This window comes from Mirounga angustirostris, unplaced genomic scaffold (assembly GCF_029215605.1).
Source record: "Mirounga angustirostris isolate CCGP_5_RB_7025 unplaced genomic scaffold, mMirAng1.0.hap1 SCAF_5, whole genome shotgun sequence".
NCBI lineage: Eukaryota > Metazoa > Chordata > Mammalia > Carnivora > Phocidae > Mirounga > Mirounga angustirostris.
Window position 1 is genome coordinate 81,069,452 of NW_026991713.1, and position 21,969 is coordinate 81,091,420.

Here is a 21,969-nt window from a genome sequence, read left to right on the forward strand (position 1 = left end):
CTAATACAGAGCTCAGGTGCAACCAGGTTGCATTAGCCTGCTCCGGCCTTCCCCATTTCAGAGCAGATGGTTACCCAAGCATGAATTTTGTGTTAGGAAGTTGTTGTTTTTAATATGCTTTGTTTTTGTCAATACTTCTTGTCATTTCACAGTCTAGTCATTGTGGCCTTCCAAATTCTTCCACAAGCATATGGCCTGAAACATCCTGACTTTGAAGTCATCAGAGAACATGGAGCACTGGAAGGAGACAGATTAATTATGCAGGAGAAAGTATCATTTTACAAAGACTGTTATTTTTATCCATCTTTGGAAAGGAAATGTAGAAAAAGGTTTCTAAACAGTGATAAAAACTGTTTGCAAAATTTGTTTCTTTATGCCAAAGATTTTTTTCCCCTTAGAACTAGATTTCACAGCTACTCAAAACCATTCACAAACCTTCAGGTAATATTGGTTATTTTTGAATTTCATTCAGTTTACTAACTGTTTTGATTTAATATTCTTAGGTAATTTCTCTTGGAGCTTAGGTTAAAAGCTGTTAGTGTCAGTTTCCAGAATTACAGAATTTTTTTTTTTTTTTTTTTGAGAGAGAGAGCACATGCACGTGGGGGGAGGGTTGCCTGGATGGGCAAAGAGCGACGGAGAGAGAAAATCTTAAGCAGGCTCCACACTCAGCATGGAGCCCTCCCTGGGGGCTCCATCACATGATCCCGAGATCATGACCCGAGCCGAAATCAAGAGTCGGATGTTTAACCGAGTCACCCAGGCACCCCAGAAATTGTTTTAAGTGAAGGAAATTAGACTTCTTGATGAAATTCTGAAGGCACTCAGTTGTGTATTACTTTGAAAAAACTGCATGTAGTGCAATCCTTATTTACAAATTAGAAAGTTAGAGGGTTGCTATTCCTATCATTAATAAGTCACATCTTACAAAAGGATATAGTCACTTACTAAAATAGAATACCTGGTAATTTAATCATTTGTATTCAGTTTTCAGGAACTTAAATAGTAGTATCAAGTTATAATTACAAGAGCACGAAGTCCAGCATAAAAACACCTTATTCTATATCTTTGCCATTAACTAAATCTCACAGGGCCAGTGGATCACTGTGGGTTGTCCTAGAGATATTTTAAGGACAGAGTTCAGAAAAGTAAAAATTATATACTGGGCCATGGTCATTCTTAAAGTTGGTTCTTTAAGGATTTGTAATAACAAAAGGGTCTTCTATGAAATACAGCAAGCACACATGATTTTTTAAAAAATTATTTGACAGAGAGAGACACAGCGAGAGAGGGAACACAAGGGGGGGGTGGGAGAGGGAGAAGCAGGCTTCCTGCAGATCAGGGAGCCTGATGCGGGGCTCGATCCCAGGACCCTGGGATCATGACCTTAGCCGAAGTCATTCGCTTAATGACTGAGCCACCCAGGCGCCCCAGCACCCACAATTTTAAAAAACTATAGCAGTCTGTTATGTTGAGATATCCAAAACCATGAAGATCAATCCATGTTTAGCGAAATTTAGAACAGAATTATTAGCACATATTTGATGTGTATAATAGTTACTGTGCTAAATGAGAGTCCAACATAATCTAAAGAAATGACTCCCTTTTCTAATTGTTCAAATTAATTAAAAGATTTTATAGGGGGTTGGGATGTCCAAATAGAGGGGTTGTATGAGCAACTGCTAGGTAGTTTGAAAAGCTGAGGATACCACCAGCCTGCTGGGCCAGATGGGGTGCTCCACACTTCCTCCTGGAGGAAGAAAGGAGTTGGGATAAACTGGCTACACCACATGTCCAGTGTTACAGATGGAGGAAATGTTGGGGGAGAAAGAAGAGGTGAGGATGGGAAGGCATCTGTAGCCAAGTGTAGTCCTTCCATGTTTTTTTTTTTTTTAAAGATTTTATTTATTTATTTGAGACAGAGAGAATGAGAGAGAGAGAGTACATGAGAGGGGGGAGGGTCAGAGGCAGAAGCAGGCACCCTGCCGAGCAGGGAGCCCGATGCGGGACTCGATCCAGGGACTCCAGGATCATGACCTGAGCCGAAGGCAGTCGCTTAACCAACTGAGCCACCCAGGCGCCCCGTAGTCCTTCCATGTTAAACAGAGGCATGTAGACAATGCTTAAGAGCTAGTCAGGGTTCAGGCACTGGTGGGTGTGTACCCCCAGTACAGCCCACCCATGTTCCTTGTTGACAGATGCTGTTTGCAGTTCTCTGACCTGCCCTGCTAGCCTCCCTTGCAGCTAGATAGATCAGTGTGACACATTTCTGACCAATGAGGCATATGGAAATTCCTGGGAAAATTTTGCTCTTGTGATCAGAGGAAATAGACTTGTCTGCTGTTATCATTTTCCTCCCCTATCTGTGGACCTTGAAAATCATTAAAGCTGAAGCTACAGCCATAATGAGCTTTCTTTTGACTCTGATGAGAAGGCTCAGAAAATCACACGGCCTTGGGATTATGGGGTACTGCCAGGCCTGGCTCCTCCAGACTTACGTGAGAAAACCAATTCCTATTTGTGTGTTTGACTTACTTGCAGCTGAATGCATTGCTAAGTGATAAGTAAAAGGTTAATGCTGGACATTAGTGAGAGGTAGAATTGAACAAAGAAGTTAATGCCATACTTGGGATACTTGATTTTGCAGCTAAAATATTTGGACTTATCTATGGCCATTATTCTATTCATGGACATTGAAGATTATGATCAAGCATGTGATTATGTTCAGAAAGATGATAGGGAAGAGATACAGGATAGTTGCTACTGACAGGGTAGTAGAAATTGAGGCATCAGACTTACTAAAGAGATTCTTGAAAGTACAGGTGTCTCAATTACTGATAGGGGAAACTGAGGGCTGGGAGAATGTTGTTGAGAAGGGTAAATCATCTTGAAAGTAATGAAGATGTAAAGAAAATATAGGAAAACATGCACAATGAATTTGTTAATGGAGGTCATGTCTGGGAAGTGGGAACATGGTGGCCAGGGTACTAGTTGGAAATGTTATTGACATTTTTTGAAAGTTGGGAATTTTATACTTTCCATTTTTCTTCCCTTTATGGTAGAATTTTAAATAATAAACATGCATTCCTTTTATTAGATGAAGGATTAAGAAGTAAAGTAGAATGTAATATGATATCAGAAATAGGGATCAAGTTTTGGAGGAAATATGTGCTCTATTTTAGATACGTTCAGTTTGAGATAACCAAGGTCCTGTGATTACAAAATAATGTATGGCTTTTGATAAGAATTCACAAATGAGACTTGAATCTCTTAAGTGGTTCTCAGCCCTTCCAGTGCCTTGTAATCTCCTGGAGAGCCTTCAGTGAAAATTGATGTGAAGTCCCACTCCTGGGTTTCTTTCTTTTTTTCCGGAGTTTTTGTGCATCTTGGGTACAGCATGAGCAGCGGTATTTCCTTAAGAAAAAAAAAAAATCTTCCCAGGTGAACCAATTCAGTAGCCAATGTTGGAAATCATTGCTCTTCAGGTTGCTGAAATCTTCAAGGGAGATAATGTGGTGTGGTTCTGAACCCTGAGTGCCCAGTTAGAATCACTTGGGTAAGTTTGAATAACCAACCAACCACTCCCCTGCCCTATCCCTCTGAGATTCTGGTTCAATTCTGGAATGGACTGTGGTTTAGTGTTTTTAAAAAGCTTTGCAAAAAAAAAAAAAAAAAAAAAAAAAAAAGCTTTGCAGTTAAATCCAATGTGTAGCCAGGGCTGAGGATCTCTATGCAGAGGAGGAAATGTAGAGGCTTAAGGAAAGAGCTCAGTGTTACCCAGATTTTTGTATTTTACCACCATCAAACATCTCCCCCTTCCTGCTTTGCTCCTTCGTATTTTTAAAAAATTAAGGAAGCATGGTAGCCATGTCTCTAGTATTATCCCTGATGGCTACTTCAAATTGCCTGGAGTAAAGGGGTAAACTGGGGTTATTTTAATTGCTAGTAGCCTCTTTGGTAAAGATTCCTGGGGAAAAAAGATGGGGTACAGTCTTTTTATTTTTTTCCAAAGATTCACTTATTTATGAACGAGAGCATGTGTGGGTGGGGGGAGGGGGAGAGGGCAAGGGAGAGGGAGAGAGAATCCTCAAGCAGACTCCCTGTGGAAACCAACGTGGGGCTTGATCCCAGGACCCCAAGATCATGACCTGAGCTGAAATCCAGTCAGACTCTCAACTGTCTAAGCCACCCAGGTGCCCCAGACAGGGTACACTCTTGATTGCACAGAGTCAGAACCCATGGAGAATTGGAATGTTGGTCAGTATAGGATGAAGTTCCCTTTCCCCTACCCCAGCAGCCACAGTGCCTCTGTGACATCTTCTGCCCCTCCCTTTCCCCCACATTTCCTGAATTCCTGCCACACTGAGCCTTTCCTGTTCCTTGAACATGCCAAGTCCATCCCCGTCTCGGGATCTGGGCCCTTGCTTCCTCTGCATCAAATACTTTGCCTCTACATATCTACATGGCCTACCTTCTTCATTCGAATCTCTGCTCAAAGGACACCTCATCAGGGAGGTCATTCCCAACCTTTCCATGAAAAATAAGCTTTTTCTTCCCCACTCTATCCTTTTAAGCAGCTTTCATTTTCTTCATAGCACTAATCACCTCCTGACCTCTCTTTATCCACTTATTTCTTTATACTGTTTTCCCTGCACTAAGAGAACAGGACTTGTTTTATTCCCTGAGATTCCTTTGGGCCCATAGCAGTAAGCGCACAGTAGCTCGACAGATACTAGGTTGAATGAGTAATAGTTGCTCACAGTGGCTATTTCTGTCCACGGCTGACGGTGAACTTGCCTGAGAAGGAGGGGCTGGGCCACGGGGCATCTTTGGATCTCTTGTGCCTACTTAGTGCAGTGCCTGTGAACCATTGTGCTGGTGCTGAGTGAATAAAAAGGCAAAATACTAAGAATAAGAAAGCAGATAAGAAAGAGCAAGGGAAGGAAAAATAAAATCACCCTACAGCTGTTTGATATGAGGCCATAGTCTCGTTTTTAAATTATGTAGATTGTTATTGATATAAAATATATATTCCAAGGCCTCTTGTTTTCATGGCAGGTGGTTATTTATTGGAAAGCTTAGAAATCCTGAAAAGTATAAGGATCATGTGTAGTTGATTTCTTGTTGATTAGCTCATGGGAGAATTGGTTTGCTAATGATAGAAATAACGGGGAAGGTGATTTTTATTTTACTTTTGAAGAACCATGCGAAGTAATGGTTCTGTCATTGGGGGGAAAGGCTAAGGTCTGTTGCCTTTGCCATATTGAAGATGTACCCCAAATTCAACAAGCAGAAAAAACTCACGTCTTCTACTCACACTCTCACTTCTCCATTTTTACCTACTCTCATCTTTCTGTTTTGGGTCTTACTACCCTCCCCTGTTATTGAGAAGCTTTTACTAATGATCTTAATAGGTGAAAATTTGCATTGTTTGTGTTACTATATTGATATAGTTACAGATTTTTCTTAGCCCAGGACTAAGAAAAGCCACTTAAAAAAAGCTCACTAAAGCAAAGTCCTAAGTGCTTCATTGTGCAAGAATACTGTGAAACCATTCATGTAACGAAAAGTTTATGTTAGAATTTTACTCACTTTAAATCCCGGCCATCTTCTGCGGATGAGTGTGTCATCTATCGGGGAGTACATTTGAAATCAGCGGAATGTTATTTTGAGTATTTAAGATAACTTGTACTGTATTTTGTATGTGTGAGGCACTGTGCTAGGTAGGGTCGGAGATTTAACTGGAATATCTACTCAGTTCTTGTCTAAACAGTCTCAAGGGACTGGCAAACTTTTTAATGGGTCGGATAATAAATAGTTTAGGCTTGAGGGCCATAAGGTTTCTGTCACTATTAGTGGACTATGCCATCACTAAAACTAAAAGAACAGTGTGACTGTGTTGCAATAAAACTTTTATTTACAAAACAGGCTGGAAGGCTGCATTTAGCCTGCAGGTGAAATTTGCCCAAATTCTACTTGGGGGATGAGGTCTAGAGGATAAAGGGAGAGAAATGGGATTCAAGGAGCAAAATAATTGAGCTGGAGTATATCCCTTTAAATAAATTATATTTTTGCACTTAATAAAAGGTTTTAAGTTAAGTTACTTATTTGAATTAAATAGTGGTAGAAGAAAGTCCATTTGCCCCCAAATTTGGCATTTTATTGGCATATTCCAAAGTAGCATTACTAAATCTGGAAATTACAGTAATATGTTGTCTTTAGTGCCTTAGGCTTCCCCGTAATATGAGCTTTCTTGTTGTTTTAGAATACATTCAGCTGAATATTATTATAAAAATAAAACCGATTATCATTCATAATATATCAAATGACTAAGGCATGTGTAAGGCAGTGAATTAATCAGAAGCAATTGGATTTTTTTTTTTTTTTAAAAGAGAGCATGTGCATGAGGCTGGGAGTGGGAGGGGGAGAGGGAGAAAGGGTATCTTAAGGAGGCTCCATGCTGGGCATGGAGCTGACACGCGGCTCGATCTCATGACCCTGAGATCATGACCTGAACTGAAATCAAGAATCAGATGCTTAACTAAGTGACTTGAGCCACCCAGGTGCCCCTGGCTCATCTTAAATATAAGGATAAGAGCCGATGATCTAAAGGGAACTCCTGTACTTGATTTTGGGGGGCAATGAGTACTTTTGTGGAGTTTGACCTTCCTTACATCCTGTTAACAAGTAGAACCTGTCCCTGGTTAATATTGTCTTTTAACTGATCAAAAAGCTCCTTCCCCCCATGGTTTTGTTGGCAGTCTACAGTTGTTGTGAAGTTAGAGATGGTGCTGTGATTCGGGTGTGTGTGTGTGTGTGTGTGTGTGTGTGTGTTGGGCCATTTGTAATGGGCTTTGTGGAGAGTTGGTGTAATGCTTCTGTGTGAAGTTGTTCCCTATTACTCTTATTTATCTTTCTCTCAAGAAGAGGCCCTTTGTTCACTGTTTCCTCAACACAGAATAGAGGATTTATATCTTGGTGTTCATTCTCTACTTCTCTGTTTTCAAAGAGGAAAATATTTGTTTCATTCTGCTCCTTTCTTCTATGATGCACCCAGAAGGTTTTGAAGCTTTATGCCAAGAATTCTTTGAGAGAGTTGGAGTACAGCCATCACCAAGAGATTCAATTCTTAATGACTTTAATTTTAGTTTAACAAATCATTATGAGTGTTGTTATCATTGTTCTAGAAGACACCCCTTACCTCATTCCTCAGTGCTCAATAGGAGTCCTGTAGTGAGAGTGAAGGCATGTGTTCTCCTTTTTCCATTATTTTACCCCATCTGCTATTTTGTCCCTGTTTCTAAATATCATTGAATTTGGTTCTGGTCTTTATTAGGCAGTGTTCAGCACAGAGATTTCAAACAACAAGCCAAATTCTGAATGCCAACATGATTTGTTTGGCTCACGTAGTGTTGTTAAATTTCTGAGTTCATTGCCAGCATTTAAACGTCACATGATTTCACTTTTTAGTGGCCAGTGGCCTAAATTTTGTCTTTTCACCCTCTCTATCATCCAGCCAGTGGCTGTTCAGTAACTTTTCTTTAATGATGTCGATTTTTCTTCCCCAGGCTAAAGATCTAATAATCACACCAGCCACCATTTTAAAGGAAAAACCAGACCCCAGCACTCTGGTTTTTGGAACTGTTTTCACGGATCACATGTTGACGGTGGAGTGGTCCTCAGAGTTTGGATGGGAGAAACCGCGTATCAGGCCTCTTCAAAACCTGTCATTGCACCCTGGCTCATCAACTTTCCACTATGCAGTGGAAGTAAGTACATGGGAATCAGTGATGGTGATGTACTAGATCTTCACTGTGAGTAGGGAGTAGCTCTTCCTGCTAAAATAGCTTTTGGGCAGGATGGGCTTTATCATAGTGACTTGAGGAAATCATAACTGTCTTTAAAACTTTTCCCATAGACAGTCGGATTGAAGGTAAGTCTTAAGAACTAATCTTTTAGATAATCTTGAACTTTCCATAATGTCAATAAAAAAAATCATTTGCAGCAAATGCAAGGATAATAGATAAGAAAATTCGCAAGCAAAAATCCAGGACTGTTAATATTTTACTAAGTCACTTCTCAGATCTTCTAATGAGTGAGAAGGTGTCATTGAGCACAGTATTATAGTTAGATTTTAGTGCTTACTGCATGTTTTTATGACCAGCATTAATGTGCAGGTGTATGTGTTAAGAGACATGTAATTAAATGTCATCCTTCAGGCATGAGTGGAGTAATTATAAGCATAAAATATTAAATATGTCGAGAATGCTTTCTCTAGTCCTTGTCAGGATACACACTGAGATCCATGATACACTCCTCATTCTCTTGACCCACATTTTATTTTACTCATTTTTAATGTGTTGGACATCTTTCCCAGAATATTGGGGTGCTGGAAATAAGCAGTGGCCTACCTATTAAGGGAGTAAAAGTAGTAGATATTCATAACAGTAATGATAAAATTACTTGTGTTTATTAAATTCCAGCACTGTGCTCCACACCTTATATGGGTCATCTCATTTAATTATTTTAAGTGAGAAAACAGTTAAGCATTCAGGTTCTACAGTCAGACTTCCTGGCTCAGATTCGGTGTCTGTTGCTCCCTAGGGAGCTCTATGACTTGGGAAGCTTATTTAAAATCACTCTGTGCTTCCAATTTCTTTACCTATAAAATTGACATAGGGATAATACTTACCTCATAGTGCTAGTATAAGGATAAGGTAAGGTAATTTGTGTAAGTGGATACAGCCATGCCTGGTGCATAATGAGAGCCCAGTTGTTAGCTGTTGTTGTTAACCCTTACAACAGCCTTATCTGTTGTAGAAGCAGGTTCAGAAAAGTGAAGTTTCTCAGCCAAGATTACACAGTATTAAGGGAGGAGACAGGGTTCAAATGCTGAGTTCCTACTCCCTGCGACATCACTCCTAAACATATACACTAAAATTCCGAAGAGGCCTGTCCAATTGATGTGTTCAAAATTATAAATTTGAATAATTTGGAAACCTGTTCGGTGCCCAGACGTATTCACGGGCTGTTGCATCTTTAGTTTCTCTTCCCAGCTCTGTGTCTTCACTGTATCAACTTGGATGAGCTCTGTGTCTTCACTGTATCAACTTGGATGAGTTCTTTGATTATTTGCTCCAAGCCTCAGTTTCAACTATAAAATAAGAGTGGGTATATGCCTGTGTCATAGGGTATAATAAAGAGCAAATGAAATAAAGGAAGGGCCTAAAAAAATTGAAAGAAGGAATATGGCAAGTCTTAGGGCAGTGGTCTCAAACATAGCACATGTCCTCCCCTCCGAGTTTCTGATTTCCCCTGAATTCCCAGGCCACGTTCATTCTGCTGCTTCAGGGACCACACTTTGAGAACTGGTGGCCTATGGGAAGTACCTGAGAAAGGATTAATGTGATTTTTGAAAGCTAAAAACAATTTTGATGGCCGCTGGCTTTTGAAAACTTGTTGGAAATCTAATTAGAGGAGCTAGAAAGCTTGTTTGCTTATTAGTTTTGCCAGTTTAGATTTTTGTGACCAGGAGAGTTTAAAACTTTTTTTTTTTTTAATTACCGTTATCCTTTGTCAAATGAAAATTGAAAACTTCTCTATATTATTACTGTTCCACTGACAATATAGATACAAGAAGTGTTTTGCATGAAGAAGATTGTATATTACATCAGTTGTTGATTGCAATGCAACAGATTAATGACTTAAAACAACAACCATCATTTTGTTTTTATCTTCCGTGATTCTGGGGGTTGATGGCTAGGATGGCCTAAGTGGTTCTTGCTTGGGGTCTCACATGCAGTTTCTGTCAGATAGTGACTGGGGTTGGAGTCCGTTCAAAGGCTTCCTGACTCCTGTCTGGTGCCTGGGTGGGGAAACTCAGAAGGGTGGGGGTGAAAAGCTGAGGCTCTGCCAGCATCCCTCTTTCTCCACGTGGTCTCTCAAGTATGGTGGCTTCAGAGTAGTCAGACTTGGTTCATGGCACCACGGGCTCTAAGCTGTGTGTCTCAAGACACTGAGCCCAGATGGAAGCTTCTAGTTCTTTTTATGTCCTAACCCCCAAATCACACACCATGACTTCTGTCATAACTATCATCCTGGCCATCACGAAGGCCTGCTCAAGTTAAAAAAAAGGAGATACACCTTTCTTGATGAGGAATGTTGAGGTTCCAGAAGAGCATGTAGGACTGATAATATTGTGTGGCTATTTTCGGAGATGCAATCTGTGATATGTATCAGGGATAAATGGGGAGGTAGAGGAACACATTTAGTTTGCTTTTTGTCAGATTGGGTTCTTAGGTTTAGCAGGCAAAATATTAGGACATTGTCATAGGGATTTAGGAAGTGCACAGGGATATGCCTCGTGCAGAGAAACTGGATCCTGGAATTTTCTGAGGCATTTCAGTCAATTTCCTATTTACTTACTTGTCCAATGGATGCTGAGGGTCTACTTGGTTCCCTGGGCCTGTGCAGTGTGCTTAGGATAGGATGACAAGCAAACTGCCACGATCTTGCCCTCAGTATAAAAATATTTTTTTAATCTTTTAACCCCCACTAACAGGCAGATACTTTTTTACAAAAATTTTCTTCCCACATGTGCTTGAAACATTCATGTTTTATGCTTTTTCACAGGTATGACTGTTTCTTTTATACTGATCCCCTTATGGACACTACATTATTGGATGCCAACCTGACTTGGAAGTTCAAAAATAGTTGTAGTTGTATTTTTTTTAACCCCAAAGTGAATATATGAGCAGTCTTCTTAAATATCATTCTCCTCCATTAATCAGCCCTATTGATTTTAGAATCCATTTTATTTTGAGATCTGCAACTACATGTGGTTTTTATTAATTATGAAAGTATTCTTTATTTTTATTTTTTAAAGCTTTTATTTATTTGATAGAGTGAGCACAAGCAGGGGGAGCCACAGGCAGAGGGAGAAGAAGAAGCAGGCTCCCCACTGAGCAGGGAGCCAGATGCAGGACTCCATCCTGGACCCTGGGATCATGACCTGAGCCGGAGGCAGATGCTTAACTGACTGAGCCGCCCAGGCATCCCATGAAAGTATTTTTTAATAGATACATATGTGAAGATTTCAAATAGCGAAATATGAACCATGAGTAGGGAACTTGGGCAAAATATGAAACTTGATAGTAGTTCATTTTCAGGTTGAGAGAGTCAAAACATAATTTGACAAAAAATGGGTAACGTACTGTTATTTAATGAATACTTAACAAATGAGTGCTTTAGATTGTATCTATCTTTAACACTATAATTCTGCCCTTTTTTAGTCTTTTTTTTTTTTTAAAGATTTTTTATTTATTTGACAGAGAGAGAAAGAGAGCACAAGCAGGGGGAGCAGCAGAGGGAGAGGGAGGAGCAGGCTCCCCGCTGAGCAAGGAGCCCAATGCGGGGCTTGATCCCAGGACCCTGGGATCATGACCCAAGCCGAAGGCAGACACTTAACGACTGAGCCACCCAGGCACCCCTAGTTTTGCCTCTTTTTGAAACTTTATGTAAATGGAAATATAAAGTGTGTGTGTGTGTGTGTGTGTGTATTGTTTGAGCTCAATATTATGTAAGATTTATTCATCCAGGACCCACATGAACATCAGTGGGGCCTGGGACAAAAGTACAAACAGAAACCCGGTGGTTCACCCACTACCTCTTCCTGCCTTGGCTCCATCCTGTGCCACAAAGAGCCTCATACACATATGTGTAGATACCTATACTATGTGCAAATGGATGAGCCTTGGCCATCCGTTGGTCTTAGGCATGGGCACACCAGTGGTGCTATGTGTTTTCAGTAGGATGAACCTAAGGAGAGTCATTCAGGCTCTGAAAATGGGATCAGGGCCATTTGGGAAGGGAATTCCAGGGAAGTGGGTACTTGGAGCCTGGTCTGAAAAAGGAGCTCAGGGTCCAGATGACTACTTGCCCCAAGGAAAGGTCACAGCTGGAGGAAGGCAGAGATGAGAAGCCCTCTAAAGTATGGGGCTCCTTTCAAGAGGTTGCCAAGGTTAAAACACTTCACATTAACACCAAGACCATATTTTTCTTTTTCACTGTGTGTTGACATTTGCAGTAAGACTCTGACACCAGCTTCTGCTAGTTAGCCATTATATTCTTTTTTTTTTTTAAGATTTTATTTATTTATTTGACAGAGAGAGAGGCAGCGAGAGAGGGAACACAAGCAAGGGGAGTGTGAGAGGGAGAAGCAGGCTTCCCGCGGAGCAGGGAGCCCGGTGCGGGGCTTGATCCCAGGACCCCGGGATCACAACCTGAGCCGAAGGCAGACGCTTAACGACTGAGCCACCCAGGCGCCCCAAGCCATTATATTCTTTACTGCCAAGTGTTAAAGTATAAAGAACATAAGCTTTACTTAAGAATGTTCTTGGTGAAGTGGCAATAATTATTAATTTATTAAATTTTGACTTGAGTAAATGTCATTTTAATCTGTGTGGTGAAATAGAAACTTTGCCTAAAGCACTTCTACATCCTTAAATACTACTACAGTTGTCTCAAGGAAAAGTAATTGTGTGATTTGTGTGTGTGTGTGTGTGTTGTGAGCTGAATCGGCTGCTTTTTTCATCTTAGAACCATTTTACTTGAAAGAACAAAGTATAGTTACACAGAATTGGGCATTTTGCACGTGTCTTCTTGAAAATGAACAAAGTGAGTCTGCCACTTCAAAACAATGGACTATATTTGTTGCCATTGATAAAATTCTAGCTTACAAGTAAAAATTAGGATTTTGGAAAATTTGTATCCACCACCATAAGCTTGAGCCTTTCCACTATTTAGAGAGTTTTTTGATGATGTTAGTATAAAATTAACAGATGTAAAAAAATACGTTGTATGAAAAAGGTGTTAACCTTGGGAAGATCTGCATAACTTGAACCAATGTTTTCCAAATAACCATTGCATGACATTACAAATTTATGCATGACTTAAGATCCATTCAAAATGCAAGATAGACTGTGATGGCTTTTGATGTGTCAGTTTGGCTAGTCTGCACTGCAGTCCCCAGAATTTGATTTTTAGTTTCCTTCTAGTTAGAATACCTACAAGACATTCTCTTGTGAGTGATGGAGGACAGAGGGAGGCATGACCATTTTATTGCATACACATAACCTTCTTCTAGGTATTCAATCAAACACCCATCTAGGTGCTGTGGTGAAGGAATTTTGTAGATGTGATTGAAGTCCCTAATCATCTGACTTAAAGTTAATCAAAAGGGAAATTATTCTGGGTGAGCCCAACCTTAGGACTTCTGTGAGGTAAGAGACTCCACACATAGCTAGACCTAGCTTTCTTTTCCTTTGTCTCTCCCTTTCTAATCACCTGAGCGTCCCAGCCTGCTTGTCATCTTCTCTCCCTGATGGCCTGTCTTACAGATTTTGGATTTGCTTAGTCAGCCACCACAATTGCGTTGGCCAATTTCTTATAATAAATCTGGTAATAATATAGGTATCTCCTGTTCTGCTTCTTTAGTTGAACTCTGATACACTATTGGATTTTAATAAGTTAACAGAGTATGAAAACTTTATTGATAAGGCTTCAAATTCCGCATTGCAGCTAACCTTCAAGGAACCACCACTGGTCAACTTTTGAAGTGGTATCAGAGAAGAATAACCACAGGTATCTGAAAAGGCTATCAAAAATACTTCTCCCTTTCTCAAGTGCGTATCTGTGAGATTGGGATTTTCTTTGTGTACTTCAACCAAAACAATATACTGCAAGAGCAAAAGCAGATATAAGACTCTAGTTGTCTTTCATTAAGCCACCCTTTAAAGATTTACAGTAATGAAAAACTGCCACACTTAACAATAATCCTTTTGGAAAATATAGGTAGTCTTCATTAAAATATGTTAAACATGTCACGGTTTATTATTGTTAAATAAATTTAAATGGCTCACTTCTAATTTCTCATATGGTAATTATTGATAGAATAACTGCATATATAAAAGCTTTTGGGGGCCTTCATAATTTTTAAAAGTTTACACTTGATCTTAGCCAAAAGACCGAGAAGCAATAATAATTTTTAAAAGTTTAAAGACCTCCTGATGCCAAAAGATTTGAGAAATACTGTGTAAGCTTATATCGAGGAATAGTGCTGCTAAGTCATCGGATGTATCTTTAGTTTTATAAGAAAAGGGAGACTCTTTTCTGTAGTGGTTTTACCAATATTTATACCCACCAGTCTACGGCCGTACCACCCTGAACGTGCCCGATCTCGTCTGATCTCGGAAGCTAAGCAGGGTCGGGCCTGGTTAGTACTTGGATGGGAGACTAATATTTATACCCACCAGCCATGAATAAGCATTCTCACTGTTCCAAAACCTTGCCAACTCCTAATATGGTCAGATTTTAAAATTTTAGCTACTTCCGTGTAATGGCATCTCATTATTGTGATATTAATTTCCTTTACTCTAAGAGGTTGAACACCTTTTCATAGGTTTATTGGGCAATTGGATATCTTATTTAAAGTGCCTATTCAGATCTTTTGCTCACTTTTCTATCATGTTGTCTTTTTGATTTGTGGAAGTACTTTTTGCATCTGTGTTGCTTAATGAGATTATCATATAATTTTAACATATATTTGAACCTACATCAGGTGCATACAATTTTAAAATTAAAGTGAAGTAAATGGAACCCTATGAAGTTATTTTCTTTTATCTCCAGTTAAATTTAAGTTAAAAATTTATTTTGTTTTGTATGTACTAATTTTGTTTTGTATTTACTAATTAAAATGTATTAATTTTCTTAAAATTAAATAAAATTTAATTTTGTTTTATATTTACTAACAATATAACCTCACCAGCTTTACTTTAGAAAAAATTTGTATGACATTTTGCTTACTATGCCTTTTTGTTTCAGATGTTCTCAACCAAGTCCAAAATCTGACAACCTTCTCTTTTAACTGAAGCTTTACTCCTGTTCCATTTAATAAGTTACATATTTGCCCTTAAATCTAATTTAGTGCTTTGAAATTGCGCTACATGATTTAGATTTCTTTTCTCATGTGAGCTGAGCTTTAAGGCTACAAGCTTCTAAGGGCCCAACTATCCTTCAGTTCAACAAATTTTCTAAATTCCCTTATTTTTCTTCTTTGACTCGCACTTTATTTAGTGATGAGTTTCTTCCTTTCCAAAATGTTGACATTTTGTTGTCCTCTTTCTGATCCTGATTTCTGGTTTATGGTTGGAAATTGTGTGAAAAAAGCATGCATTCTGCAGGTGGTGTGTGCAGGGTTCTGTCTGTCCGCTAGGTTAGTTTGCTGTTCCTGTTGTTCAAATCTTCCATATCTTTGCCGAGTTTCAGCCTGTTTGTTCTGTCAGTTATTTAGAGAACGAGTGTTAAAATTTCCCACTAAAATTATTGATTTTTCTCTTTTCTCTGCGTTTATCAGTATGTAGCTACTTCAGAAGAGTCTTTTAACATCCCTGCCCAGTGGTTTGTCTGGCGTGGCATTTTGAGAAAGGTGGCCTGGCCCTACCATAGGATGGTCTTGAGCTGCTTGGCTTCTGTGATTGGGGTATAAACCAGCCCTGATCACATCTAGATTATCTACTATCCAGAGTTTGTATGAGCCAGATTAAATGAAAGGATGCATGCGTGTTTAGGGTGGCAGGAATGGGTTCTTTGCGTCCATTTTCATTGACTGGGCAGTTAGCCCATGTTGTGTGATTGGAGATGTGTTCTCCCCACCTCCGTGGAGGTGTTACTTGGCAATGTGGCTCCTGCTAAGGAAAGGATGACTTTGAATTCCTATCAGATTTTGGTACTAAAAGAATTTCTTTTTAACCCAGCTACGGTAACCAGCCTGTCAACTGTTGGCTTCTTTAGATTTGGAGATCTTTGGTCTATGTCAACAGCTTGGCATGATGAAGAATATGAGTGCCCATAGAAAAGTCAGTCTTTTAAACACAGAGATTGTTTTCATTTAGTTATCCCCTAAGATTTATTTCTCTTTTTATCTTTAGTTGTTTGAGGGATTGAAGGCATTTCGAGGAGTAGATAATAAAATTCGACTGTTTCGGCCAAACCTCAACATGGATAGAATGCACCGATCTGCTGTGAGGACCACTTTGCCGGTATGTAAATTTAGGACTTTTTTTGGTGTTTCTCTTGATGTAATGGGTCACTGTGAATTTACCACAAAACAAATCATTTCTGAATACAGTTGACCCTTGAATAATGCAGGGGTTAGGGGCACTGACCCCCAGGCAGTTGAATATCCTCCCAAAACTTAACCAGGATCCTACTGTTGACTGGAAGCCTTACCAAAACATAAACAGTTAACACATATTTTGTGTATATATATATTATAGATTTGATTCTTATAACAAAGTAAGCTAGAGAAAAGGAAGTGTTATTAAGAAAATCACAAGGAAGAGAAAATACGTTTACAGTACTGTACTATATAAAAAAAAATACACATGCAGATGGACCTATGCAGTTCAAATCCATGTTGTTCAAGGGCCAACTGTAGTTAGATCAATATTCAGTAAAAACCATATGAACACTTAAGTTACTTCCGATCTACTTGGTAATCAGTGAGGTAAAAATACAAGCAAATAACCAATACCACTTGGCAGTTCCACAATCTGTTTCTTCGTAAATGTCCATGGGGTGTTAATGTGTATGTAAGAGATAATAGGATAAGGAAGAAAAATATACCTTAAACTAAAATCAATAAAATTTGAAGACCCTATGAAATTATAATATGTGAAATGGAAAATAGGGTGTGCCACACAGATATTTTGGGAATATTTTGCCTAATTGCTTGGGACACTAGCAAGTTTGCAATGATTTAATTTATTTTACCCCAGGCTTTATTTTTTTTTTAAGAAAATGATATCGAATGGTTTATCATGGCCATTGGTGACTGTCTATAACATTGTTTTGTAAAGAGCAGAATTCATTACATGGTGGGTTGGATTTAGATCCTAAGGCTCATGTCTAGGTAGGAGGTGTCTTAGATTACTTCCCTTCCCTGAGACGTGACTAGGCTGCCTTTCTGAACTGAAGGAGTCCTTTTCTTCTTTTACAAATTCTGTGTGCCTAACTTTTAGGAGCCTAGCCCTAGCTATGCTTTGAAGAAGCCCAACTAACTACTTCTTTTTAGCCGGGCTCTTCCTTCTCCTCCCTATTTTTGTAACCCATGCTCACCCACCTCCTTCAGAGGCCATAATATAGTGCCAAAAGGGAGATGAAGGTAAGTTCTTTGGACTAGTTTCACACTTGTGCCAGTACAGACAAATTACCAGGAAATACTTTAAAGTGGGGACAGAAGAAAAGGGCAATAACATCTGTTGGACCACAGCTCTGCCATAAACTGTGTTATGTGGTTATACATTCCTTCTCTGTTTAATCATAACAGTGAGCCTCAAGAAGGTATGGGTTTAAAAAAAAAAAAAAAAAGGTATGTGTTGTACATTTTAGTAGGACCTTTGTACCTAGAAGAAAACTCAAACCTCTAGAGCATAAACGACTTGCCTAAAGTCACAGAGTAAAGGGACAGGGCAAGAAATTGGGTGCAAGTCTTTTTAATTCCTAGTCAAGTTCTATTTCCACTAAATCCTCGGTGACTCAGGGTGATGATGTGTCCTATATGATTGGCAGTCCCGATTTCCTATATTATTGTGCTGTGATTGCTGTTCTAAGTTCTCATTTAAGTAGCCAATTCTTGGTATCATGAGTTCTACTTGGATGTGTGTTTCTGACTCATTTCAACCTTGCATAACCCATGACATACATCTCTGAAAGTATGTTTCTTTGCCCTGTTAAGTGAGTAGAAACTACTTATTTTACAAACTGTCACCCATCTAGTATATGAAAGCCTTTTTCTCCTTAGAAATAAACTGCTCTTTGCCTTTGCCCATTTTCCTATTAGATCATTTGTGTCTTTCTTACTCATTTTCAGAGTATCTTAACATATTCAAGTTATGATCCTTGGTTAATTATGGATTATGAATAACTTCACCCAATTTGTTGCTTCTCAGCTCAGAGTCTGCTTAAGGACTCTCTCCCTTCTCTCTGTCCCTTCCCTCCACTCTTGTGCATGCGCTCTCTCTCAAATAAAAAAATCTTAAAAAAACAAACAAATGCTTTCCTACCTTAAGGTGACAGAGGTATTTTTTAATTTTTACTTTGTAAAAGTCTTAATGTTTTATCGCATTTAAATGTATAATCCAACTGTAGTTGATATTTACTATGGTAAGAGGTAGGGATCCACTGTTTTATCTCCTCCACGTAGGTAATCCATCATCCCATCACAATTTGGGGGTAAAAAAATGACAGAAAAAGATTCTTGGTTGGTTTTATTATTACTACTTTTTTTTTTTTAACAGTCTAAAGCTTTCAAGAGGATCATTACTTATTGCTACAGTGGAGGAAAATTCCACTCTTCATTATGTTTTCCATTCCTTCAGGTATTTGACAAGGAAGAGCTTTTAGAGTGTATTAAACAGCTTGTGAAATTGGATCAAGAATGGGTCCCCTATTCAACATCTGCTAGTCTGTATATTCGTCCTACGTTCATCGGAACTGAGGTACAAACTGACTCCCCGTTTCTGGGTGGGCAACTTATCATTTATTCATGTGTGAAACTTCTAATATCTAGTTTGAAATAGCCCCCCAAAACATCATAAATGACTCCTTTCTCCTGGTTATCAAGACCAGGTGTCAGCAAACATTTTCTTTCTTTTTTTTTTAAGATTTTATTTATTTATTTGACAGAGGGAGACAGCGAGAGAGGGAACACAAGCAGGGGGAGTGGGAGAGAGAGAGAAGCAGGCTTCCCGTGGAGCAGGGAGCCCGATGTGGGGCTCGATCCCAGGACCCTGGGATCATGAACTGAGCCCAAGGCAGATGGTTAACGACTGAGCCACCCAGGTGCCCCAGCAGACATTTTCTTTAAAGGGCCAGATGATAAATATTTCAGGCTTTGTGGGCCTTATGGTTTCTGTCGCAACGACTCAATTCCACCATTGTGATACAGAAGCAGCCACAGTTACCAATGTAGATGAGTCAGGAATGAGCAATGAGCAAGGCTGTTTGCCCTTCCTTAATCAGGATTCGCCAATATTTCCTCATATTTTCCTGAGTGTCCTCAGAGGCATTCCTCAGTGTAATGTCTCTTGTCTTGGCAACAGTTCTCCAAGGCAGAAGTGGTAATGGTTTTGAAATTTGGAGGAGGGAGAGCTGCTGCTTTTTATTTTCATTTTCCTGAAGTCCTGGGATTACCAAGGAGTGGGAGTGGAAAACTCTTCCCCCACAGGAAATACTGAAAATGAAGTTCACAGTGGGAGTTAGGGAAGGAACTTGAGAGCTAGAGTTGTAGCTTTACACATCATGCCGATAAGATCCGCTGGTAGGTCCCAGTCTACTGGTGGGTGCCCTTGCCAAAGAAGGACATGCCTGGAGTAGCTAAGGCCATTTGTGTGGGTTGAGGATGCCTTATAAAGACCCTATCACTTGTCTCCTTCCTCTTCTAGGCAGCTCTGGTTTTATGGAGAGTGGTATGGAGGGATGATTGAGGTGGGGAGATTGAGTGTGGGTGGGCAGTGAAGGGGCTGTGGCATATGGAGATTTTTAGGAATAGGGAGAATGAGATGGCACTCTTTTGCTATATAGTCTAGCCATTCTGCTCTCTACTAGGTAATTGTATGCTTACCAGGTTCTCTACTCTGTCATCTGAATGCAAGAAGTACGGAAATACATAAGGCCATAGAATAAATACCTAAGTGGTCCTTTGGCATCCTTTTGATGCCTTTTGAAAGACTATTAAGAATCTAGATAATGAATTTCATGAATTGCAGTCTCCCTAACAAATTTGGAAGAATTGGGACAATTAAAAAAGTTATCTACTCCTTATGTCTCTGACATTTTAATATTAATGAAGTTTTAGTTTTTAGTTTTATATTTTTATTTATATATTTTTAGTTTTTATATTTTAGGATAGGAAGAAGCAATTTTTAAAGTTTGTTGAAACATTGTTACTACTCTGGAAGCACTGTCTTGCATTTATTCTGAAGTACTTTCCGCCTCTAAGATCGGATTCTTCTATTCCAAGTTTGTTGAGAGTTTTTGTTATGAATGGATATTGGATATTGTTGATGCTTTTTCTAAACGTCTTGACATGATTATGTGGTTTTGTCCTTTATTCTATAGTTATGTTTGTTATATTCATTTTTTGGTGTTAAAACAACCTTGCATTCCTGGACTAAATCGTACTTGGTTACAGTGAATAATTCATATTAGATCTTGTATCAGTTTGCAGGTATTTTGTTAAGAATTTATGTCAATGCTCCTAAAAGGTATTGGTCTGTAGTTTCCTAGCATATTTTGTTCTGTGATTTAGTAAATTGTTCTGACTCCTGGAATCCTTTAATCTAGAGTTAGACAAGCTTTTAAACCTGATTTTATAGTCCAACATGTTGTCACAATAATCCTCTCTATTGGTGGTCTTCAACTTTTTGCATTTGAATCACCCAGGTTTGTTTGATTAATTGATTGTTTGATTGGGCGGGCAAAGGGAGAGGGAGAAACAGAATCTTAAGCAGGCTCTAGCCCTAGCATGGAGCCTGATGCGGGGCTCGATCTCACAACCCTGAGATCATGACGAAATCAAGAGTTGGATGCTTAACTGACAGTAGTCAGTTGCCCCCACCCAGGTATTTTTTTTTTAAATACACGTATTGACCCTATTCCCAGAGATTCTCATTGAGTAGGTCAGAATGGTGATTCTGATGCATGCCTAAATTTAAGAATCTCAGTGACAAAAGCCTTGCCAACTAGTTCTCTCCAACTACACTCTTTCAACTTACCTATTTGATTATGGTTTGGAATCAAAAAATTTTTTAAATCTGCTTTACAAGCAGTAAGTTAAGAATCAAAGGAAATAACGGATATCATTTGGTAAGTCGACATTATTTACATTTGGTATATTTATATCAACTAGAATTTTTCTAATTAAAGGTACAGGCAGAAAACAATCACCTGTAATTCAGAAACAAGCATAATACAATGTTCAATAAACCATATGGATTTAAACATTTGTACACCACACAGATGTTCTACAATCTAGTCTGGTAAATTATCATGCACTGTCTTTTCATGGTGGCTGCATTTGATAAGTGCGGTGCTGGCTGGAGGATTAGGCCCAGTGGCTTCTGGTCTACTGGGCCTCTTTCATCAGGGGTGGCTACTTTTGCTGGCCTTTTTATGTTACTTGGGTTCGTGATGGCTCTGTCTTGTCACTGGCTTCACAGAATAATTGCAGGCTCACCTCTGTATCAGTTATCTGATGTTTTGGTCTTGTCTACTGCTGGCTAACATCCACATTTTTCTTTCATGTTCTTTTCATGGTTAGATTAATTGATTAAGTGGGTCTTCAATCCAGGAGGTATTTTGACTTCTTTGAGTGAGCAAATAAATATATGTCGGGGTAATTTATTACGTGATATCAGCCCCTCCTTGATCTCATGTGCCCAGTTTCTCTTCTTGTGTGTATAGAATATTCAGTATTCTACAACAAACTCATCTGTATTGAGCTCCAGTCCAGATCCAAATAATCTAAATCTGTGGAGCCAGGATCAGAGACTCTGCATTTAAACAAATTCTCCAAGGATTTCTTTAACTACTTTCAAGGGTATCACCATCTCAAGCCTTGTGAAAGAATTAAGTATATGTCTAGCAGTCTTTAATGCTTTATTTGCTCCTGGGTTTGCAAACTGGCACCCGGTAGAAATATTTACATCTTTGAAAGCTCAACTTCATCCCAAGGGCAGGGTGTTGTTTTCACTTTTAGGGGCCATGATATAACAGTCTAATATTAATTATTCCTTCTCACGCCCAGTATGATTTGGTAGCAGCCATGGAATAAGAGAGTGGTTCTACTCTCAACTTATGAATTTCATTATGTTTGCAAAGTATTCTGCTTCTTCACATGTTTTATAATTA

General features: G+C 39.1%; 1 protein-coding gene across 4 annotated transcripts in view; it reads left to right on the forward strand.

The window, feature by feature from the left end:
- BCAT1 (branched chain amino acid transaminase 1) overlaps positions 1-21,969 on the forward strand; it is a 104,720-nt gene that overhangs the window by 35,652 nt on the left and 47,099 nt on the right. For 3 of the 4 annotated variants that reach the window (XM_045873747.3, XM_054507146.2, XM_064591495.1), the window contains exons 3-5: positions 7,569-7,769; positions 15,987-16,097; positions 18,438-18,557. In XM_045873747.3, the coding sequence (XP_045729703.1) occupies positions 7,569-7,769; positions 15,987-16,097; positions 18,438-18,557 (432 nt within the window). Of the gene's footprint in view, positions 1-3,510; positions 3,557-7,568; positions 7,770-15,986; positions 16,098-18,437; positions 18,558-21,969 lie in introns of those variants that run through there. The other variant, XM_064591496.1, reaches the window with a different exon arrangement.